Source organism: Acipenser ruthenus, chromosome 5, assembly GCF_902713425.1.
Source record: "Acipenser ruthenus chromosome 5, fAciRut3.2 maternal haplotype, whole genome shotgun sequence".
Classification (NCBI taxonomy): Eukaryota; Metazoa; Chordata; class Actinopteri; order Acipenseriformes; family Acipenseridae; genus Acipenser; species Acipenser ruthenus.
This window is the reverse complement of record NC_081193.1, coordinates 19,586,672-19,611,025: the sequence shown is the minus strand read 5'-3', so window position 1 is coordinate 19,611,025 and position 24,354 is coordinate 19,586,672. Positions and strand designations below refer to the sequence as shown.

Here is a 24,354-nt window from a genome sequence, read left to right as displayed (position 1 = left end):
ACCTATGCTTGCTTGTTCCTCCAGCCTGGTATCGTCTCACCATTCAAGCGTGTCTTCCTGAAGGGTGAGAAGGGGAGGGACAAGAAGGCACAGGAGAAAGTGACTGAGAGGAGACCCCTGCACACCGTCCCCCTGTCCCTCCCAGACCACCGGGTCGACCCTGACATACTGCTCAATGACTACATTGAGAAGGAGGTCAAGGTACAATATAATCTTCATGCTCTATAATCTTCAAACAGATGTACAAAATAGGAAAACAGAGTATTCGATGAGGAAAAAAATAAAAGATTGTTTAAGTGACCTAGAGTGTATTTGGTTTTACTTTACTTTAGTAATATTTCTGAAATAAGCAAATTTTAGAATCTAAACTCCTGACTCCATTTTTTTATGTTGGTCTTCCCCTCCCTCCCCCCACCCCATCCCTGCTGATTTGCATATTTTACCAGGCAGTTGACCTTACTGATCTCTGCTCCAATGACCCTTGTGACAGGAATATTGAGCGGGCTATATCTTGAGAATCACGAGTGATGAAAGATGTGAGATATTCTACTGTTTTATTAAGGGGAATCAGAATCCAGGTTACAGTTATCCACTTTCACATGAGCTGTGTTAAGAGATTGCCTTTAATTGTAAGCTATGTTCTTAAACCCTCTTGTCTGAATTTGAATAATGCAACAGTATTTATAGAAGATGCATATAGCTCTGTCTTTAGACTAGCTTTTTCTTTTCTCCCCTATAGTATTTAGGGCAGCTCACCTCAGTGCCAGGTTACCTGAATCCATCCAGTCGGACTGAAGTACTACACTTGGTCGACAATGCAAGGGTGAGTTCTTATTTGTACTACAGTATTTAACACTGCCAGAGGATCCTCTGACTGGGAGTTACTACTGTCTTCCATTTTGCTTGAGTGTTCCAAAATTCATGTCTGTTCAGGAATAAAGAGTAATAGAAAGTATTTCCAGACATCAGCTGAGAATTTAGCTGGACAGGAGGGCCAGAGGCTCTGGGAGCTCCAGTAACATGCAGGATTACAGGCTATACTGTGAGTCTCGGTTGTATTTTGAACCCTGGATTCCTGGCACTTCGTCGACTTAATTGCAGTAATGTGGAATCTAAGTTATTAGCTCTAACCAGACTAAACTTGTGTTTTATTTTTTTTGTTTTTGTTTTTTGTTTTTGTTTTTTTAACAGGGATAGAAATACAGTAAGGCTCCATTCCAGGTTTCACTGCAAACTTAATTAGTCACAACTGAGCTATAGCAGACAAAACATATGCTCCAGTGTGACTTCTAAGCACTTTAATAAAGTCTGCAATAGTTCGAACCATCTGTTTATTACTGTTTTCTTAAATTTAACACTACTGCTTGTTTGAGTATGTGTGTTTGTGGTGGCTTGATTGGTGACTGGGTAACTCACTTACGTACGTGTCCCTTGTTCCTCAGAAAGCACATCAGCTTCCAGGACAGCTGACCGCGGAGCATGATGCACTGGTCAGCCTGTCTGCCTACAATGTGAAACTGCTGTGGAGAGATGGTGAGGATATCATACTCAGGGTTCCCATCCATGACATTGCCGCCGTGTCCTATATCAGAGATGACTCCCTGCACCTCGTAGTGCTGAAGACAGGTACAAATTCAGAGTCAACTACAGGGTTTGATGCCTCGCCACTCATAAACAAAAGATGCAATCATTATTTTCAACATGCATTTACACCATTAGAACTTGATGTCAATATCAACAGTGGTCTGTAGCTTGGCAGTAGTTCTCTAGCCAGATCATTTAGTAATTGTTGGCCGCAGTTCTGCATTTCTGTGCTTTCATACGGCTGTCTAATAGGTGCCGACAGAAAGAGTAGCAAAACACAGAATTGTGAGGCAAGTCAGAAGTGCGGTGCTTAGCTGATCAGTGCAAACAGTGAGTGTGTGCTTAACAAATATTGGGCAGAGTCTCAGTTACGAATGGGAATGCAAGCCCAAAACATGTCAACAGCCGCATAGTGATTACTATTGCTAATACCTGATTTAAAGGTTGAATAAGTGAGGAGATGCTTGGGGACTACTGGGGTGGGAGGGATCAGATGTGGCCACATTTGTGAAACACTACATTAAGCTGTTTGTGTCAGGGTTGCAGTCAAAAAAAAAAAACTCAGGTAAAGAAAGACAAACCAAGACCACACAACCCAAGCTTTTTTGAGTGTCAAAAGAGGGAATGGAATAATTAACTCTCTCTCTCTGTTGAATTATTATTAATATTCCTACAAAGTCTGCTGTGGGTGCTGTACCTGTAAAACAAAACAAGTTGCTCATTGTTACACATGGAAGGGGCTGATCTGGATTGATAACAGTAACTGGCTTTCCATGTGAGCTCAATAGACCATGCAGAAAGTACAGTCAAAGTCATGAAGGGTGAAGGGCTTGATCATATTCCTGAAAGCCTGCCTGGTTGTTTTTCCAGCTCAGGATCCTGGAAGCTCTCCCTGTCCCAGCACGTGTCCTGAGATTTCCAAGTCTCAGGCTCTGGGCTCCCTGTCGGAGAGTGGTGCTGTGCTGGTCGAGGTGTGCTGTCTGGTGGTGCTGGCTGCAGAGAACAAGGTATGAAAAATGTCCTGGGCATTCATTGAAAATAATGTATTGTTTTATCTTTGAGGCAGGGGAAATGGTAGTTAATCAATTTTTGTTGTGAACACATTACTGGCCATGAAAGTTAATGCAGATGTTAAAATACAACGTTATATATATATATAATTACACAATCTATATAATTACACACAAAGTAAACACAGTAAGAATGGAAATCTCACTTGCCTTTCATTTGCACAGGATCTAAATGTAAACACTGAGCTGTACTTGGTACTTGCGCAACTAGGCTCCAATTAAAATGGCTGCATGTATTCTGCATTATTATTGTAATGTTTGAAAATATATACATACATGTGACACTCAGCATTGTCTTTATTTTAGGCAGCAGCTGAGGAACTCTGTTTACTACTCAGCCAGGTCTTCCAGATTGTTTACACAGAATCTACTATAGACTTTTTAGATAGAGCAATATTCGATGGGGCCACAACGCCTACAAGGCACATGTCTGTGTACAGTGGTAAGTGTGGACAGTTTGATTGTCTTGAATGTGTTGCCAAACTGCAAATACGACATCTAGCTGTCACGTGACTGCTTCTTCCACCCTTGTGGCTGTAGAGTTGAACATGCATTGCAAATGTGGTTTCCAAGTTTCCCTGAAAAAGAAGCACGAGGTAAAAAATGAGAGTTAATTATGTAAAATGTTGGTCTAATAAAAGATACTAAACACCATTTTAGCGATTCAACTTTTCACTGGGGAAAGTTAAAATTGTTGTGTAGTAACAAGATTACATTTCTTATTAATATTGCAAATGTTGTTTTATTTATTTTTATAGATGATTCTTCTAGTAAAGCTGATGTCAAGGAAGCCTATGAAACAGAAGCCAGTACATTGTAAGTACTGTACAGCATATCATGTTTCATCCTAATTGACTTGCATACTGGAAAATGCACACATCTCTCAACCATTGAAAACTTGCCTGGTTATCAAATTTAAGTGACAAAGTATTTAGTGGTGTCCCTAATTGCGGTCTCCTAGTAGAATCTGGTTGTAACAGCTATGCCCTCCTGGTATCCTTTAAGACTGGGTTCAAGCATTCCTCTCTTTCAGTTCATTTCAGGGATCTCTGGACACCGACGGGAACTCCCCTTCTTCCTCCTCCACACAGGCCTCCCCTCAGGCTAAAACTGTCAGCGAGAGCGAGCTGAGCACCACTGCAGCCGAGCTGCTCCAGGACTACATGATGACGGTAAGCAGAACGCTTATGATCCACATTGCTCCTGTATCCGGATCCTCTGATCGTGTACGGGTGCTTCTCACTGCCAGCATGCATTTGCTGATTGATTGCTAAATGTTCAGCAAGTGTACACCTACCAGAAGGCTTGTTGATAAACTCAGGGTGTTTTTACACAGTGTCTGGTTAATGAACTAGAAAACTGCTATTGCTTATTGGATCAGGCACTTTAATCTTAAAATGCTAATTGTGCGTCAGTATTGATAAATAACATCTTCTTTATATGGCACTGATAGGCTTATGTGTTTTTGCTAAATTTATTTAGTGCAAACTTAGACAGTGGCCATAACAAAGTTAAAATTCCATGTAGTTAATTCATTATACAAACATTTGTGGCAGATACTTAATCGGGGTGTCCATCCATAACTTTAAAAAGTCAATAATAACATTTAAGGGAAAATGTATTGGTCATCATTGAAAAAAAAGTTAATATTGATGATAATTATGTTATCATCCCAAAAAGCATAATGAAACTTGACAAAATAAATAGTAAAAGCCCTCTTTTTGTTTCTAGTTAAAAACGAAGCTGTCCTCCCAGGAGATCCAGCAGTTTGCGATGCTTCTCCACGAGTACAGAAACGGATCCTCCATCCACGAGTTCTGCATCAACCTGCGGCAGCTCTATGGAGACAGCAGGAAGTTCCTCCTGTTGGGTAAGCATTCAATGTATTAACCAGGGTAGCAGAGTCCAAAATCTTCAGGGCACAGACTGCAAACCTTTTTTTCATATTTCAATTTCGTTTCAAATCTGACGAGAGATTCGTGGAGCTTGTGTAACGACATTGAAGCGCTGGGCTGCAGTATGGACCAGGACTCCTCCTGAGGATTAGGGTGGGGCAGGGGGGAATGGGATATGGTCTCCTGCTATTGTATTTGTATCATTATTTTGCACTGCTGTGCCCTTTCTGTAGCTCCTCAAGTCTCAAGCAGCAAGCTCCTTATAGGGATGCAATATAGATTGACCTCTATTTAGAGGGCTTGATTGAAATGAGGATTTTATTTCCATTATATATATATACACTGAGTGTACAAAACATTAGGAACACCTTCCTAATATTGAGTTGCACCCCCTTTTGCTCTCAGAACAGCCTCAATTCGTCGGGGCATGGACTCTACAAGGTGTCGAAAGCATTCCACAGAGTTGCTGGCCCATGTTGACTCCAGTGCTTCCCACAGTTGTGTTAAGTTGGCTGGTAGTGGATCTCTACTCCGAATAGCTCGTTCCATCTCATCCCACAGATGCTCAATTGGATTGAGATCTGGTGACTGGGCAGGCCACTGCAGTGAGCTGAATTCACTGTCATGTTCGTGGAACCATTCCTGGACAATCCTAGCCTTGTAACATGGGGCATTATCCTGCTGAAAAAATCCATTAGCAGATGGATACACTGCTGCCATGAAGGGATGCACCTGATTGGCAATGATGTTCAGATATCCTGTGGCATTCAAACTTTGCTCCACTTTTAACAAGGGGCCCAGTGTGTGCCATGAAAACACACCCCACACCATCACACCACCACCACCAGCCTGCAATGTTGACACGCGGCATGATGGATGCATGTACTCATGTGGTTTTCTCCATACCCTAGTCCTCCCATCAGCGTGAAACAGCAGGAACCGGGATTTATCAGACCAGGCAATGTTTTTCCAATCCTCCAGTGTCCAGTGTTTTCTTTCCTTAGCCCACTGCAACCACAGTTTCTTGTTTTTTGCTGAAAGAAGTGGAACTCTGTTAGGTTGTCGGCTGCCATACCCCATTCGTGTCAAGGTACGACGAGTTGTGCATTCTTTTATGGGTCGTTCGGCACCAATGTTGTACTGGACTGTCAGTTGACTAACTGTAGCCCGTCTGTTGCTCTGCACAATTCGTGCCAGCCTCCTTTGGCCTCTTTCATCAATGAGCCGTTTTCGACCACTGGCCTGCCGTTGGCTGGATGTCCTTTGGGTGGTGGACCACCCTTGATACACACGGGAAACTGTTGAGCGTGAAAAACACAGCAGCGTTGCAGTTCTTGACACACTCAAACCGGTGTGCCTGACTCCTACTACCATACCCCGTTCAAAGGCACTTACTGTAAATCTTTTGTCTTGCCCATTTACACTCTGAATGGCACACATACACAATCCATGTCTCAATTGTATCGAGGCTTAAAATCCTTCTTTAACCTGTCTCCCCTTCATCTACACTGATTGAAGTGGATTTAACAGGTTACATCAATAAGGAATCATAGCTTTCACCTGGATTCACCTCGTCAGTCTATTTCATGGAAAGAGCAGGTGTTCCTAATGTTTTGTACACTCAGTGTATATATGACATTCATTTTTAGGCTGAAGGATGTTTGTCTCGATGAACTTTTGTGAATGTGGGCCAACATTTTAAAAAGGTAATGTTTTAGCACTTGTTTCAGTCTTTGATGGCCTGGGCCCTGTCTCTTTGTATTAATCCACCAGTTTCCCGGTAACTCCCTGACAGACAGACAGGAAGGGGTAAGAGTGGAATTGTGGTTTTATATCAGTCTGTTCACACCTTCATAATGACACAACACAGGTTTTAAGTAATATCCAGTTTACTGCTTCAGATTATTCTTACTATTATTATTCTTATTATTCTTATTTTTATTTTATTTTTTTTCATTGGAGACCAACATTGTAACTAGGTTTTTCAATGTGTTTGTTACTCTGTTAAAAAGATTGAAAAGATTACCCATTTTATTTTCATTAGTGGAGCACCACATAAGTAATTGGCTGACGATTTCTCATTACCATATTACCTGTTGAAATGAATAATTTAATTGTATTTAGTGTATGGACTCGTTTTCTTCTTGATTCATGATGATCAACTCTACACTAATCCATATGAAATCAGGACCCTTATTTAATCTTTGAGTCTTGTGTTTCCTGTATAGCAACACCACATCTTTCGAGCCAAAGAATGAAGGATGCATATGTTGTGCTATATAGCACAATTATTATTATTATTATTATTATTATTATTATTATTATTATTATTATTATTATTATTATTATATCTTAAATACATTTTTTTAGAAATGATCAACTAGAGAGAGAAGGATTTCAAAGTTTTCTTCACAAATTACAATATTAATAGATGTGGAATTGTACAGGATTGTAATAATGTTGTCTGGTTCAGGTAGTAAACAGTTAGATTCATTTTAGAACAGGGGTTCTTATGATTACTATGAATTAGTGTGGAATTTATTGCATAGTCATCTGTATTCAAGAAGAATTTGTGTTTAGATTTCTGCAGTCGCTGTGAAGTGTGAAGTGACACAGCTAGCTACAGTGCAATCCAGTCCATTGGAAGCTGCTTTGAGTTTGACGCAAGTTAAACGGCATATTCCTTTGACTGCAGGTTGTCTTGGGACGATTTGAATATTCCTTGCTTGCTGTTTGACCTTTTGAGGTCTGATGGGGATTGGATCTTCAAACATGGTTTTACCACCGGCTTTAAAACCTAATGGAGATTATATGATAACTCTCAGATACATCTCCATTTACAAATTCAAAAATACATTATATATGTGATTAGACATTTAAACATCTACATTTTATTACACTCTCTCCTAACTTGTTTAATTGGGGACCATAAATAATACCAGTCTGTCAAGAATATCCATGATTTAATTACATCCTAGCTCTTGTGCAGATATCCACAGATCTGTGAATCTGGATAAGTATCCAGAATATTCATGACCCCATAAATTGTCACCCTTCACCTATTTCTACCAGCTTGATTCCTCAGCTACCCAGAAAGCACCATCGTCTGAGCTCAGACCTAGGGTGATCTACTGATGGATTAAAGTTAGGATCTCATTGTATGTGTTATACCTTTCAGCTGGGCTACCCTGGGCAAATTGCTATACATTTAAAAAAGGAAGAGGAGAAATATGAAGTATACTGCAATGTGAATGAATACCTTCTAAACGTTACTTTTTGTTACATTTCTTTTAAACAAAATCATTAATGGTCTACCACAGAGCCAGTCTTTTTCATTTTTAATTTTCTTTTTGGTTACTGTGTTGTTGTGGTTTTTTTTTTGTTGTTTTTTTTATTTTTTATTATTATTTGTAGCGAAGTTGAAAGCCTTGTGTGAAAGACCTACATGTACTGTATGCTGACTGGTGGTGAAGAGGGATGTAATAATACAAAATGTGTAATATGGTGAATGAATGAATGAATCCACATTATCAATAATAATAATCCACATATTTATGGATGTTTTTGTTTATTTTATTGTGTTCTCTTTATTTTTCTTAGTGGATGATTACTGAAATCACCAGCTTTGAATCCAGTTCTAGTTGCGAGAGCAGAAAACATCTGGAACATGCTGATATTGAAGAATATGCTCCAACTCTCTTGTCCACTTTCAGAATGTTTTGGTTGAACAGTGCATTTTGTCTAGACCAAGTGTCTGGAAGGAGGTTTAATTGGTCAAATTCATCAATTTAGAATTGGTTTAGAACAAAGACCAGGACTGGAAGGGTCAATTCTGGCCACACCTGGTCTTGACACTGTAAACTCAAAACAGTACGCTTAGCACGTCCTTATTATATATATATATATATATGTATGTATGTATATATGTGTATATATATATATATATATATGTATATATATATATATATATATATATATATATATATATATATATATATATATATATATACATATATATGTGTAAATCCAGTTCATTAGTCTGCAGCTGTCTTAATATTCTTGTATTTTTAATTTTGTTTTTGTTTTTTTTTGTTAATAAAAAAGGAAAACAGATTTGTATGCAGCACTTAATGTTTTGCAAAAATATAAGATTATCCATCCAAGGGCAACACATTTGTTCTTTCATGTCTTATTTGGAGGTGGAGCCACCATGAGTGCCTGTCTATGTATACTGTGAGTGTGTGTTTTATGGTATGGGTTGTGGTGAGTGTTATTCTAAGAATTGAGGAGTGTAACTTTAGGGGTAATTCTCTGCAGGCAGGTAAGAACAAAGTACTGTACACTGCCCCTTCAGTTAGCAGAGATGAAAACAGTTGAACAGAAATTTTTAAACATTACTTTGATTCCTGCAAGGGTTGTGAGGTTAAGGCAGTACTATTAACCTATGATCTAACTGGTGTTTGTTTACATGCTTACCCCTTTAAAAGGTTATTCTGTGCTTTGGTGTTCAAGAAGCCCTTGTGCGTCTCATTCATGTCCTAATTTCATTTATTTTACATAAAGCCCTGTATTGTAAATAGTAAACTTGAGCATTTGATTTTCCTCATGTATGCTTTTTTTAATGTTTCTATTCATTTGTATCCTACAGCTTTGTGTGTAGATTATTTTGATATAGATAAATATTACATTTCAATAACAATGGAATTTGCATTGAATCTGTAAGCTGTGGGTAGGGTTAAACACGCATATACACTTAGTTCGGTTCACAAATATACGTTCTATAGGCACAGTGATGACTCCAGTTTGAACTGCCTTGTGTGTAATAAAACACTCCAGTAGACTTTAATTTTTAAAATTGATAAATCAGTATGTGGTGTCCACTCAAGCAGAATCTTAAATATATTTTATTTTGCAAAACAGTGAATTAAGGAATAAAAGCACGGATTTGTTCATATAAATTGCTGCTTTGAAAATATTTTCAAAGTATTATTATTATTATTATTATTATTATTATTATTATTATTATTATTATTATTTATTTCTTAGCAGACGCCCTTATCCAGGGCGACTTACAATTTTTACAAGATATCACATTATTTTTACATACAATTATATTATTTACAAAATGGTGGTGGGTGTGAATTTGTACTTCTGTCTTAGTGGTAGATGTAAGGATATGCATGCAAAACCCCCTAATGCGGCCATAAATCACGTTTAGCAGTGTATGTAAAGAATGGTGTTCACCTGGCGTTGTGCACCCGCTATCAAATTTACACTTTGCCATCATGTATCCGTTAAAATTACACTGAAATGCATTCAAATGAAGAAAAGAGCATGGAATTGGGCAGGATCTGGATACTAAGCGGGCGCAAACATTATATTATTTATTATTTATTTCTTAGCAGACGCCCTTATCCAGTGCGACTTACAATTGTTACAAGATATCACATTATTTTTACATACAGTTACCCATTTATACAGTTGGCTTTTTACTGGAGCAATCTAGGTAAAGTACCTTGCGCAAGAGTACAGCAGCAGTGCCCCCACCTGGGATTGAACCCACGACCCTCCGGTCAAGAGCCCTAACCACTACTCCACACTGCTACCCCATAATATAATATTATAATGCGATGTAAGGATTTTGCCTTGCACTTAGGCAATTGCTGACCCTCCAAAAACTGTACACCTCTTCTTACAACGTACAAACCATTGTAGAAGCAAGTAATTAAAAGCTGTATAAAAGCACACACCTGTAAAGACCTGTCATTGGTTTCAGGGTGGCAGCTGTGTTACACTTCCTGATGCAGTGACACTTGGTTCTTATTGAGGAGAAGCAGGAATATGTTCGGAAAAGGGCAAGACCCTGCATATTCAATCCCAGGGTCACTGTGTTTGATGTGCCGGAGGATGAGCTGCTAAAGCTATCCCTACTCTTGGGAAAGTGTTGTGTTCTCTGCACTACTTAGCCTCTGGTTCCTTTCAGACCACAGCTGGAATGTCTGGAGGGATAGCCCAATCCACCTTTTCCAGAGTGCTAGTCAAATTTCTGGAGGTCATGCTGAAAGGGGCAGGCCAATACATATAATTTCCTAAGGATGCTAGCATAACTGATGTTGGCTGAGGCTTTTCCAAACAACTCAGTTTCATGCTGAGTGACCTCAGCCTTAAGGACTCTCAGCTGCTTCTCAGAAAACTTTATTTTTTCTTTCCGTGCTCCAAGAGCACTTTGCTGCACTTGCTCTGACATTTATTTTGTTTTGTTTGTGTTTTTGCGTTCCACAAATGTCATAAAGCGACTACTGCTCTCTGTACTCCTAACTCCGTCACCTCTGGTCTGCAAGTGCGGCTGCTAAATAGACTGATGCACTCATTGAGACCCTCATTATCATGATTGCAATTCATTATTGACGTACTTGCCAACATTTGAAAACTGTTCAACGGGACGCTCATCCCTTGGGATAAATTCAAAGGGTATAATAATAGGAGCATGCTATAGAATGCCGAATTCAGGCACCGAGCAAAATCATCTGTTATACAATGACATTCAAAACTCCAATTGTCTAGCCTAGGGCAAACAAATTACAATTTATGCAACAACAAAAAAGAGTGTATTTGTTGAATCCTTGGCTCCTATAACTTAATGGCACACAACTTTAAAATAAAGGTATTAATAGAATCCTCATATTTCAAGTGCTCAGCTCTTTACAAAAAGCTGTTTCAGTGTTTGGCCAGCAGGTGGTAGCAGTGTTATCTATGTTACTTGCAATACACTTTGAACTTGATTTTTTTCCAGTCAATCATGGCTTTTGTGGGGTATGCTTAACTCCAAGACACCCAAGAAAAAAATTTGGCATAAACAGGACCCAGTTAGAAATAATGAGGACACTTCGCCTGGGATATATTAAGGAAATAGGTTGCCTTGATTTCCCTAGATATTAAGAGTTTAATAACTTAAGTATCAGAATACATTTTCCTACCGTCCCTTCTACACACACACTTTTCCACTTTTCGTTTCTTATATAAAGCTACAATACAAAGAGCGAGCATCCCCACCCCCCAAAACCTTTAAAAGTTATGTTAAAAAAAAAACTTGGACAGAAGCAAGATTTATTAAAATAATGTGTAATGTTCTTCATATTTTGCTTAGAGGGCAAACCAGAGAAGGTAAAAGGGCATGACTGCAGTATTTTCACAGATTAATGTGCTGTTACTCTGGCACACATCTTGACAAAAGGGAATGTACTAAGATGATGTGGTTTTGTCAGGATAGATTGAACTGTCTCGCCTTAACTGTTAGCTTTTGACATCTGTGTCGCAGCCTGTTCTAATATATTTTAATCACTTGAATTAGTCTCATGACTACAAAGCAGTCCACTGATATTAAATCATTGCTGTAACTGCTTTGTGCGAAGCTTTGTGTCAAAGATACACCTCCTGAAACTAATATAAAAGAGCATTTTGGTATCTCCAGCTTGTGTCACACTTTCATCAGGGAGAAAATGGGGTGAGGCCAATTACAAAGTTGCTGTTACAAAGTTTCTGCGTTCAACTATAACACAGTTTTTACAGTTTCAACTATCAGACACAACAGTATTAATAAGATGCCTTTCATGAGACCACCGAAAAGCACTTTCCAATAAAACACTCAAAAATGAACATGAACTGCAGCCATTAGGATAAAAGCAGACATAGGGTAGCAAGGCCATGTCTGAAACCTGGTTTCGTGGTGAATAAAGAGAAAAGCTGCCTAGGAATGGAAATATACAGTAGTGGAGATGGCCGTATATGTGTGATATATATAGTCACACCTTTCCATGTATCAGGAAAACCTTATTAAATTGCAATGAAACTCGGTTTTGACTATCGTAAACACAGTATCAGACTGCGGAGATATATGGAGGTGTCTGATTTTAGATTGTTCCTTCTGTGTTTAACACATACATTTTTATATGAATCTTGAGAACCGTTTATCTAACTTTGATGAAACTTGGTGCACGCAGTCTTTAACATGAGTCATTGGGATGAGTCACGGATGTGAAAGAGCAGCAGTGTGGAGTAGTGGTCAGGGCTCTGAATTCTTGACTGGAGGGTCGTGGGTTCAATCCCAAGTGGGGGACACTGCTGCTGTAGATTGCTCCAGTAAAAACTCAACTGTATAATGGGTAATTATTTGTAAAAATAATGTGATATCTAGTAACAATTGTAAGTTGCCCTGGATAAGGGCGTCTGCTAATAAATAAATAATAATAATGTGATGCAAAGGTCCCCACTGTTGTACCTCAGCTGTGAGCTAAATAAATAAGACCATAAGAAAGTTTACAAACGAGAGGAGGCCATTCAGCCCATCTTGCTTGTTTGGTTGTTAGTAGCTTATTGATCCCAGAATCTCATCAAGCAGCTTCTTGTAGGACCCCAGGGTGTCAACTTCAACAACATTACTGGGGAGTTGGTTCCACACCCTCACAATTCTCTGTGTAAAAAAGTGCCTCCTATTTTCTGTTCTGAATGCCCCTTTATCTAATCTCCATTTATGACCCCTGGTCCTTGTTTCTTTTTTCAGGTCAAAGAAGTCCCCTGGGTCGACATTGTCTATACCTTTTAGGATTTTGAATGTTTGAATCAGATCGTCGCTTAGTCTTCTTTGTTCAAGACTGAATAGATTCAATTCTTTTAGCCTGTCTGCATATGACATGCCTTTTAAACCTGGGATAATTCTGGTTGCTCTTCTTTGCACTCTTTCTAGAGCAGAGCACTCTTTCTAGAGCATCCCAGATGATCGTTCTCTTTCATTTCCAACTTTGCATCAGAATTGACTTGAGCAGAGACTGAATGAAATTATCTGTGGTGCAGCCAATCACTTGAGTACAGCCTGTTCATACACTGCAAATGTATGTATATATATATATATTACAATTTAACATCTAAAAATCCAAGCATCCCCTAATCGCTCTCTGTCAGTATCTTCTTCAATGGCACTTGTACTTTTGTGTCATCTGTGTTTTTTTATTTTTATTATTATTTTTTTGTATTCTTAAACCACTGTTAAAATAAATGCCTCAGCCTCTGTGTCTCTCATGTTGTCTTGCATACATCACAATCGCACGCGCATATATTAACCAAGTATGTGAGAGAACATATGATTAGACTGAATAATAAAAATGTGATATTATTTCAAATGCCACTGTTCCGTAATGGAGAGTGTATGGTTTTTAAATTGACAAGACTGGTATTTATTGGCAGTTGGATTACATAAGGCACTGTAATTTGTACCTGACCTGATTCTTACATAGTCCAGCCCATTTCAGTTTTGAGAGATAATAACTGAAGAGAACAGCACTCAGCTGACAGTCTGAGCAGTGTGCACTGCTGTTTAGGCATCCCTGATATTACTGGATCTGCTGCAGTATGCATCAGCAATAACAAACAGCAAATACACAACTGGCAAGTCAGCATTGCATGCAGGATATGAAATATGTGCATATACTGTTTACTGTTTTGTCTATAAAACTATTTTGTATTTTAACATTGTGTACTTTTTTACCTGACCATGTGGCTGCTGCCTCTTTTGGTTTGGTTACTATCTTTAGCCTTGAATGGTACTGTCAGGGCTGCAACTGCTTGCTTAGATTTATCTTCTGCCAAGACAGGTGGCCACATTTTTTTCACAAAGAGAAAAAAATAGCAAATATATTAAATTATTACTTTTCGCAAGTTTTTGCAAAGGAGGATACGGGCAACATGCCCAACATGTCGACTTGTTCATATCCAGTTTTAAATAACTTTAGCATAAGAGAGGCAGAAGTGTTAAAGGGACTAGGAGCTCTTAAAAGAAGAGATCCTCCCAATAATACTCAAAGACATGAAAGAAGTTATTTAGAAACCACTAACCAAGATCATGCAACAGTCTTTTGACACAGAGGTTCAAGGAAATGCATGCACATGGATTAGGGAGTGGTTAACATGTAGAAAACAGAAAGTACTGATTAGAGGAGAAACCTGAAAATAGAGCAAGGTAACCAGTGGAGTACCACAGGGATCAGTATTAGGTCCTCTGCTCTTCCTAATATACATTAATGACTTAGATTCTGGCATAGTAAGCAAACTTGTTAAATTTACAGACCACACAAATACAGGAGTGGCAAACACTGTTGCAGCAGCAAAGGTCGTTCAAAATGATCTAGACAGCATTCAGAACTGACCAGACACATGGCAAATGACATTTAATAGAGAAAAGTGTAAAGTACTGCACGCAGGCAATAAAAATGTGCATTATAAATATCATATGGGAGATACTGAAATTGAAGAAGGAATCTATGAAAAAGACCTAGGAGTTTACATTGACTCAGGTCTTCATCTAGACAATGTGGGGAAGCTATAAAAAAAAAAAAAAGGCCAATAAGATGCTTGGATATATTATGAAGTGTTGAATTTAAATCAAGGGAAGTGATGTTAAAACTTTACAATGCATTAGTAAGACCTCATCTAGAATATTGTGTTCAGTTCTGGTCACCTCGCTACAAAAAGGATATTGCTGCTCTAGAAAGAGTGCAAAGAAGAGCGACCAGAATTATCCCGGGTTTAAAGGCATGTCGTATGCAGACAGGCTAAAAGAATTGAATCTATTCAGTCTTGAACAAAGAAGACTACGCGGCAATCTGATTCAAGCATTCAAAATTCTAAAAGGTATTGACAATGTCGACCCAAGGGACTTTTTCGACCTGAAAAAAGAAACAAGGACCAGGGGTCCCAAATGGAGATTAGATAAAGGGGCATTCAGAACAGAAAATAGGAGGCACTTTTTTATACAGAGAATTGTGAGGGTGTGGAACCAACTCCCCAGTAATGTTGTTGAAGTTGACACCCTGGGATCCTTCAAGAAGCTGCTTGATGAGATTCTGGGATCAATAATCTACTAACAACCAAACGAGCAAGATGGAACGAATGGCCTCCTCTCATTTGTAAACTTTCTTATTTTCTTATGTTCTTATGTATTATTGTTAATGGATCACAAGAAGAATGTAAATACCCTTCTAAACCCTGATACACACAAGAAAGTACTCTCTATTACACTTCAAATGAATTGGCTTTCAATGCACCAGGAATTACAACTCAATGAGTTTCTGTTTATAGGCACAGCACCTTGGCTAGCCAGTGAGGGATACAAGCCTTTACTGCAGCAGATGAGTGGTCCAGGAGGTTGAGGTTTCCAGTGAGACTAGATTGCACTTGCATGGATTTCTTGCCAGGCACTGCTTGTGTCATTGTATTAGTTGTCTTTCCCCAGCCGTACTGGCTGCCAGGTCCACACTTTTCCTGCACACTTGGGCTAGTATGAAAAGCCACCTGCAAGTTGGTCACATGCTAGAGGTTGTCCCTCATGTCTGTTTTCTGTTTTCCACAATATCAATGGGGTGCCTTTTTGTGTCTGCATTGCTGCTTGCTGCTTTTCTTTCTTTTAACTGTTTTTGGATGTTTCAAAATAAGTATTTATTAGGCAACTTTTTGGATGGTTTAAGTAAAAAAAATATTGGACTTTTTGAATATTTTTTTGTTTTAATGACCTTTAGGCCATATACTGTACATAACTGGTTATCTGTCCTTTGTGGTAAAACTTGCTAACTATGTTTACCTTTATTCCAGTCAAATACTTGACTAGTGAGTTACTGGCTCACACCCTCCTCATATAAAATAATGTAGATCCCTTTAACTAGGCCATTTGCTTGGTCCCTCAAGAGAACAGGGGGGTGTAATTAGTACATTTAGAGTCTAACATTAATGACTGAATAATTTTAAAGTGGTTATATATTAAAAGAAGACCATATGGATCATTTTAGCATCATATAGGGCAGTCAGTGGTGGTGTCGGCAGGTACAATGCTTTGCTGTATCTGCTGTTTCCATAGTAACTGAGGGACATGCCAGTGCAAAACTGAAATATTTGGATGCAAATTGAGGGAGGTGTCCTGAGCAGTATCAATGCAATTATTAATTCGCTGAAACGAAAGATCTTACATTACAGAGTCAGGTAAAGCTTAAACTGTCGGACGATTTCCCTGCAATTTCCCGTGGGTGTCGTGACGCAGGCAGTCAGTCTGAAAGTATGCTGCTTTTCTCTCCTGAGCCCCAGCCTCTTGCTCCTAACCCACCTACACAACCCTAGTGATGAAGCCCAAAGCAGCCTCAAGACAAAACTATAGCTTCGGTTTGTATTGATCGCTTGGGCTGCATCACTACTTTTTCAATTTAGCTAATGCCCCTCCCAAAGTTAATATAAGTAATGTAATATTAATGGTACATAATACATCCAGAGAACTAGTGCCCAAATATTCACAAACAAACCAGCCTTCCTGTTTCTCTGTGTCATGGGTAGGTTGTACCCCCCCACCATGCTGAACAATATTTGGAAACATGGCCCTACACAATTTTTCACAATTTGCTATAACAAGAGAAATGTATGAGTACAGTTAGGGTTTGAATTTTAATCCCAGCCAGGGTGTGAGAATTGGGTGTCTGTTTCTGTTGCAGTGAAAACCGTGAAATCACTTTTTCCCCTTTCCAAAGCCAGCAAATGGGCTAAACAGTGTGAGAATGACAATGAGCCAAACATTTGAAAACCGAAGGGGCCTCTGATTAGCCACAAACAATCCTAGGTGGTTTGAGGCTGTGCGATACCAGATGTCAGTGTACAATTCTAGTGGAATGTTTTTAAAATTATTATTATTGGTCATTTCCTAAAATACGAAATCCATGTTTTAACACCACAAAGGTCCTGTGAGAACCAATGGAAACCAAGTGAGATAGCTCTAGGGATGACCCTGTTTTGTTACTATATTAAAGGCTTTTCTAAAGCACTGACACCCACCATTCTGAATATGGTCACAAATACACCAGAATTTTACATCAATCCCGTATAGCAAGTACAGTTTTAGCTAAATGCATTTGAATGTCAACTAATCTTTCTCATGTGTCATGATCTAAAGGTTGGGATGTGTCTTAAGCAGCTTAAAATGAATATGGTCACCATCGCCAGAAACCTTCAATGCAGTCAAACTGACATAAATCATGCAGATAATTCTAATAGATTAAAAGGGCTGTTACAACTATTTGTCAGACACAGACAGAATCTCATTTGTACAGATCCAAGAAGGGTTTGCCTAAAATATTGCCTGACAGCTCAACACAACCAGTTCCCTTTTTTGTTTAAGGAAAATATGATGGTAGAGGAATGTATCATATTGTGACAATTTTCCATTTTAATTTAATTCATGTTACCCACATATGGACCAGCAACTATGCTACATATACCATGTTCTATGCTTTCCTGGTTTAATCTTTCTATTTACCTAGTTTCTCCCTTATTGATTTTTATTTTGTCTTGTAAACCTATGAACAATTACTGTTTTCCTGAGATTGAGTGTGCCAAAGAGAAAGTGCATTGAACTGCACATACTTTATTGTCATGCTAGCCCTTGGGGTAGTATCCTTTTGAACAAGTCAGTTCTGTGTCTCTCCTGCACAGAGATAGAAACAGTATCTCTCTTATTAGCATTCAGGTGCTCTGTCTGTGCTCCACAGCCTTTCACAGATTGTTTTTTTTATGGCATTTGCTTTAGAGCTTATTTTTCAGAAGAAAAAGAAAAGAAAATGAGCAAAGAAATTAGGAAGATGAAAGAGAACAAAACATTCACTCACAATGGGCAAAGCATGAGAATCGGATGTGATGGAATTGGAACAGAATGTGTGTGTTTTATCTGGGGTGTAAGCATATCAGTGACTTGATCTCTCCAGCGGCTGCTCTGTGAATGGTTGTGGGCTTGTACTCAGACACTTCCAAAGTTCCTGACCCAAATCAGCCTAGTTCTTCAATGGGGAGTTTGATATTAATCTAGAATCTAAGTAAGACTGATGTGTCAGAGGCAAATAAATGTTGGTAAATAACTACAAAGGAACAACAGTCAAGGGCATGGAACAAATAACTGCAGCAGAATCAATCAGTAATTAGCATTGTGCCTTTTGTATGGGTTTGTGGAGGACTTTAGTTTTTAAACTTGGTAAGTTATTACCAACGAGAATGGATTTTGTGAGTGCTATTACAGTCCGTTAATGGCACAGACTTGCATCTAATGATTTGGATACTATAATTACAATGTCATTTATGTACCTGTATTTTCAACTCTAACATTTCAATGAATAATTTAAGTCATAGATGAATGTGTCTGCACAGGGTTACAAACACTACAAAGAAAATGAGTTTATCTTTTGTGTGAAACAAAGTTCATGCAATCAATGCAAGTTACTTGGGGTGGGAACCGATCATGCTGATAATGACTACAAAGCAGTTGATGGGGGCTGCTGTGTCTGAATGGTCCATCCTGTACCTAATGATCTTCAGTGATAATGCAGTTCCACTACAGTAGCAATGTGCTTCTTTACTATGCAGAGGTGGAAGCACAATGGCAGCCACAATGATATTGACAGAGCCAGTGATCGACTGTACCACAGTGGTAACATTGGCTGGGTTTACATGCACGTGAAAATCGACTCTACAGTCATGACTGTGACGTTGTCACGTGAATACATCGTGAAACAGCAAAAGGACGTCCTTTTAGAAGCAAGACTTTAAGGGCAGGGTCAATTGCTTTCTCACGATAGAAATAGCTGTAAAAACCCATGTAAACTGGAGCAGGAATCGTGCTTGTGGCTCACGAGGTTTCAGCAGTCAAGACCCCGTTCTTCTGACTTAATATCACGTAATCTCCAGCAGAAAGGCCGTACAAAACATAGACCCCCCCCCCCCCCCCCCCCCCCCCAACACACAGACACACACTTATATAAAATCTAATTTCTACTAAGTACAAGTTTTACTACTTAGAATTTATATTTGTGTGTGTGTGTGTGTGTGTGGAACATCTAAAAGTTAAATTTCGTTAACACTAGAATCGCCTTTTACAATACATGTTTTTATTTTGAATATAACCTACTATATATATATATATATATATATATATATATATATATATATATATATATATATATATATATATATATATATATATATATATATATATATATATATGACGTTTCGGCTGTGCAGATGTTTGATATGATGTGCTTGAATAAAACTTTTGAATAGTTTGTCTTTCATTTTAATATTGATGATGCTTAAAATGTACCGTGTTAATGCCGTCGACGGTTGTAAGTATGAGTATAACCGCGGCGGTTCTTTAAAGTAGTCCATAAATGTACAGTGTGTGTGTGTGTGCGTGTGCGTGTGTTGGAAAGGTAACCAGACAAACAAAATGAGCGGCGTAATTCTGAATGTGCGGGACAACATGTGAATTCATTTCTCATGTAAATGTTTTTATCTTTATGTCAACGCATGAAGTTCCCCGCAAGATATTCAGTCGTTCTTTTCCTACTTAGTAAGCAGACATGGATATTTAAATACCCCCGCCCCCAAATGCTATGAATTGAGTAATCTGCATTGGTACGGCCGATTTTCTTTCCTAAATCAGAACTTTTTGACAACGCATTTCCTGAAAGGTATGGCAAACACGTCGTGAGGAAAACTGTCATGACTTGTGCATGTAACCACGGCCACTATACATGCTCAGACATCATTACATCATCAAGTACCAGGACACCCAGTCTGTACTACTTAATAGTTGTTATACATGTATGAAATTTAAGAACAAAAGAATGTGTATATATTATAGGAGTTGGATTTTTTTTTCAGTCTTGCAGGAGATAAGATGTTTGCCGATTTCAATCATAATGGAATGGTTTGTTTACAGGGCCTTGGCAATCTTCTATCAATGGTTGCTATGACAATCCTGCTGCACCTGTTTTTCACTGAAGGTTTCAGGTAAAATGACTGACTACATTTTTACAGCGTGTTAACTGCCATTGGGGTACCTGTAATTATCCAGTCGGATGTGCAGCAATGTGAAGCATTTTTTTTTTACACAAATTGAGATCATTCTTGTTTTTGCTGTTTATATGTGTTGAGGCCCTGTTAGTGTAATAACCTTGGAGGTGACTCCAATGCTGTTGGCCTAACATAGGTGGCAAATTAACTGTTTGTAGCAAAAGAAAAAAGAGCATAAGTATGAAGCAATATCAATGTAGACACTAGCTCAGAAATCATTTCAGGTTGATTTTTGGGTGCCAAAATTGTTTATTTATTTTTACAAAAATATTCACTGACAGAGATTCAATGCACTTGCAATGCAAGGAAAACAAAAGAAAACAAACAAACAAAAAACCTATAACATAATTACTATTAAATATTTTGAAACTTTTCAACACATTATTTGCATGTTTCTTTCTGTGATACAATGAAGTACCAAAATTAACATGGCACAGTTAGGGAAAACTCAATCTCTATAAACCTTAGTTTGTAAATATTAACTGTGATTGTTCATTGCCACACAACTTCTTGGAGTGCTTGCTACTGTACACACTTTTTAAAAATAATCTAAATACACACAAAACAAAGAAACACAGACAAAGAAATACAGTATTTTACAGGAGTATGCTTTCACAGGAATGTTTAAATCTATTGCTGCATTTGAGTCATTCCTCTGTGGAAAAAAAAAAAGAAAAACTGGTACATCCTGTGCAACCAAACTTTATTGACAATATACTCGCTAACCAAACTGAGGGCCCAATTTGTCATTTCGAATGTGCATTGTGTTGAAAATGTCCCATACATTGGGTGAACTGTTTAACAGTGGTTTCACATTGGCGTATAAGTAAACACATATGGTATATATTTTCAACAGAGTGTAGTTAAGGTTACTTAAATTCAGCCTCAGGGTTAAATTCATAATAGTGACAATCCGATAAGAAATTATTTAAATCTTTTTTATGTTTGTTTTGTGTGTCACTTTCATATCCACTTTCATATCCAGATCATTTTGTACTATGGTACAAAATGATAGGGAGTGGTCAAAATGTATCCAAAGAATGTATGTTGCCACAAATTTTATAAATGGTATTTTCAACAACATCCAGATTTTTCAGTCTTTGGCTCATCAGGGTTGTATAGATCCACAGGAACCCCGACTGACAGTCCATACCAGCCTTCCCTTATTGGAATGCGGCCTGCATGAAAAAGCTCATAGATCTCCATGGTCAGGCTCTCGAATGCAGAGTCCACATTCAGGTTGTCTTTGGCTGAGGCCTCCACGTAGTGTGTTATGCCCAGTTCTTTTGCTAGCCTTTCTGCCTCCTCTTTGGACACCTCCTGTTCCTCTTCCAAGTCGCATTTGTGTCCAATCAGTATAAAGACCATCTTTGAGGGCTTTACATAATCGATCACCTCATTGTACCAGTCTCTGAGGCGTTCAAATGTTTGCCTTTTGGTGAGGTCAAACACCAGGAGACAGCCCACCGAGTTCCTCATGTAGGATCTGGAGATGGACCTAAAGAAGTTGGGGGGATATGATATGTGAACAAGGTGTCTATGTAACATCCATAACCCTCTGCCAACAATATAGACACTGTTGCAGGTGTCAGTGCCATGAAAAAGTAAGTCGCCATGGCCTACAGTATATGTCTACTGTGTGTAGAATAGCATCTCATATCAAGAGGCCATGCATTGTTTCATCAAAACTAAATAAGTATTTACAAATGTATAGGCATCAATAGCTCATTCAATCTTCTTGTAGCAGACTTGAATAACAAGATATAAGGCAGTCAGCTGCTGATGTACTGTATATAAAGCAACGACTTATCTCGGTTTCCACCCCAACTTCCCTAAATAGGATATATTAGTCATTGAGGAATGGTCACATACTGTATCCCTCCAGCAGTTAAATGCCCACTGCAAACTTGAATCTGTACCACCCGACTGTCTTTGGAATGCCATTCTTTGTAGTGGATTTTGTCTGACCCCTGTATACCTGTATATGGACACAATAATACTAGCAGACTACAATTAGCAATTAGGGGTAGAAATCAGATTGTCTAACAGTTGAAGTAAAAAGGGGTCCTAGAAAAAAAAAAACTTGTCGGGTGCTCTATTTGTGAACAAACTATTCACAAATAGACCATCCGATGACATCTTGTGACATGCAGTTAGTTGAATGCCAGTTTCTGAGGTCAACAGTCACTTTTCTGCTCGACTAGTCAACTATTCTGTGCTAACCGTAATAGCAATTAGTTTAGCTTTACTTACTTGAATCTCTCCTGCCCGGCTGTGTCCCAAAGCAGAAGTTTAATTAAGATTCCAGGTTCAAATTCCAGATGCTTTACTTTAAAATCAATCCCCAATGGAGATTGCCTGGACTTGTCGAACATGCCTTCAGTGTAGCGCTGCAGCAGGGACGATTTCCCCACAAACGAGTCTCCCAGTATGATAATCCCAAACCTGTAATTCCAAGAGAAGTCCATTGCCTTCTAACTGGTGAGGGATATCCACTAACATAAATAAATATAGTCTGCTGTACTAGAATATATACACGCTATATATATATGCTTTACCAGAGGCTTGCACCCTCAGCTTGGATTCTTAAAGGCTGTTGTGCAGCACAGTAGTTAATCTTGTTTGTGCAGAGTAACACCTTCCCACACAGGTTCAGCTAGTTTAGCCTGTTACTGTAGTTATTTGAAGGCATGTTGTGGCATCTCAGGAATAAGTATTGAAAAATACAGTGCATATTGCTATTGTATTTGATTATATACTCTTGGTATAGATTTCATTAAAAAAAAATACAACACACTACAGTTCACCATTCCTGCTAGTGATGCAGTGTGTTTCAGTTTTTGGAATGTGATGTGTAAGTACAGAATATTGAATATGGGCTGAAGGTTTGGTTATACCTCTTTTTGTTGAATCCCCCAGTACATCTCCACAAAGTAAAAACATGCTTGGCAACCTTGTTTTTTACAGCTTGTCCAGACCTAACCAATTTATCCAAAAAGATGGAATTTCACAGGGAAATATCCATATTAAGATTGTTTGATATGATAGCATGGTCAACTTATGCACTGTCCATGACAAAAAAAAGCATAAAATACAGTATAATGAATGGGTGTTGAGTTGTTTTATTCACTGTGGCTTAAACCTCTGACTGCAAACCTGAAATGTCACTTTTTTTATGCCAGGAATGCATTTCTCTCTTTCTCACACCTATTCATATGTAAATATGAAAACCCATTCAAACATTCTGTGGTAAAACCACAGTATAAGAAACAAGATTAACTTATAACTACCTTATGGTTTCAGGTCTCTTATAATGCCAGCACTTCCCTGTCATTGACTTTTACCAAGCAATACATTACCATGTACTATAAAATCTTTATAATACATTACATTGGCCTCTTTCTGAAAGTCCTTGTTGCGTTACGTTTCAGAAAGACAATCATTGTGCATGTGAAAATAAGGCTGTGTGCTATACTGTACAACCTTAATGATAAAGAACATAGAGCATAGAGGAAGCAGATATGATAGACATTCAAAACCAGAAACACAATGCTAAAATGTTGAGTGATGAGGATGCGAGTACATACAAATTCAGTAACCATCAAAGAGTTATCTTCCATTGTTAAATTCAATGTACTGCTCAATAAATATGATATTAAATGTCATTTTCCATCTTCTCTGACCCTTGAGCCCCCTCCTTTAACTTAATTCACTGTCCAATCATCATACCTGCCCCAACCCTTATAGAACATAGATTTTTAATATATGGTAGAAAAGTATGATCCTTATAATTTTCATATATAGAAATTGGCCCCTTTTTATATATTTAAAATATATGGGATATCCATATATTTATTTTATATGGATTACAGACTAAT

The 24,354-nt window shown here is 38.3% G+C and overlaps 2 protein-coding genes across 3 annotated transcripts in view; one reads left to right on the top strand and one right to left on the bottom strand.

Moving 5' to 3' along the window:
- Positions 1 to 9,151, top strand: part of LOC117403101 (cerebral cavernous malformations protein 2 homolog) — a 28,941-nt gene extending 19,790 nt beyond the window's left edge. For both annotated transcript variants that reach the window (XM_034005064.3, XM_059023766.1), the window contains exons 2-10: positions 25 to 201; positions 740 to 823; positions 1,443 to 1,626; positions 2,455 to 2,591; positions 2,961 to 3,096; positions 3,413 to 3,470; positions 3,688 to 3,826; positions 4,386 to 4,524; positions 8,150 to 9,151. In XM_034005064.3, the coding sequence (XP_033860955.1) occupies positions 25 to 201; positions 740 to 823; positions 1,443 to 1,626; positions 2,455 to 2,591; positions 2,961 to 3,096; positions 3,413 to 3,470; positions 3,688 to 3,826; positions 4,386 to 4,524; positions 8,150 to 8,163 (1,068 nt within the window). In that variant the 3' untranslated portion in view covers positions 8,164 to 9,151. The remainder of the gene's footprint in view (positions 1 to 24; positions 202 to 739; positions 824 to 1,442; positions 1,627 to 2,454; positions 2,592 to 2,960; positions 3,097 to 3,412; positions 3,471 to 3,687; positions 3,827 to 4,385; positions 4,525 to 8,149) is intronic.
- Positions 9,152 to 20,705: 11,554 nt separating this feature from the next.
- Positions 20,706 to 23,374, bottom strand: LOC117402188 (ras-related protein Rab-39B-like). The gene is made up of 2 exons (XM_034003092.3): positions 22,730 to 23,374; positions 20,706 to 21,974 (listed from the first exon to the last, which is right to left on the bottom strand). Exons 1-2 carry the CDS (start codon positions 22,942 to 22,944, stop codon positions 21,551 to 21,553), a joined length of 639 nt encoding a protein of 212 aa, XP_033858983.1. The 5' UTR covers positions 22,945 to 23,374; the 3' UTR covers positions 20,706 to 21,550.
- Positions 23,375 to 24,354: the final 980 nt, after the last annotated feature.

Excerpts from the sequence above, each read along its gene's own strand:
- LOC117402188 (XM_034003092.3), bottom strand. The coding sequence starts at position 22,944 with ATGGACTTCTCTTGGAATTACAGGTTTGGGATTATCATACTGGGAGAC. Across the intron at positions 21,975-22,729 it reads GCCGGGCAGGAGAGATTCAA|GTCCATCTCCAGATCCTACA; the intron begins GTAAGTAAAGCT and ends CAACTTCTTTAG.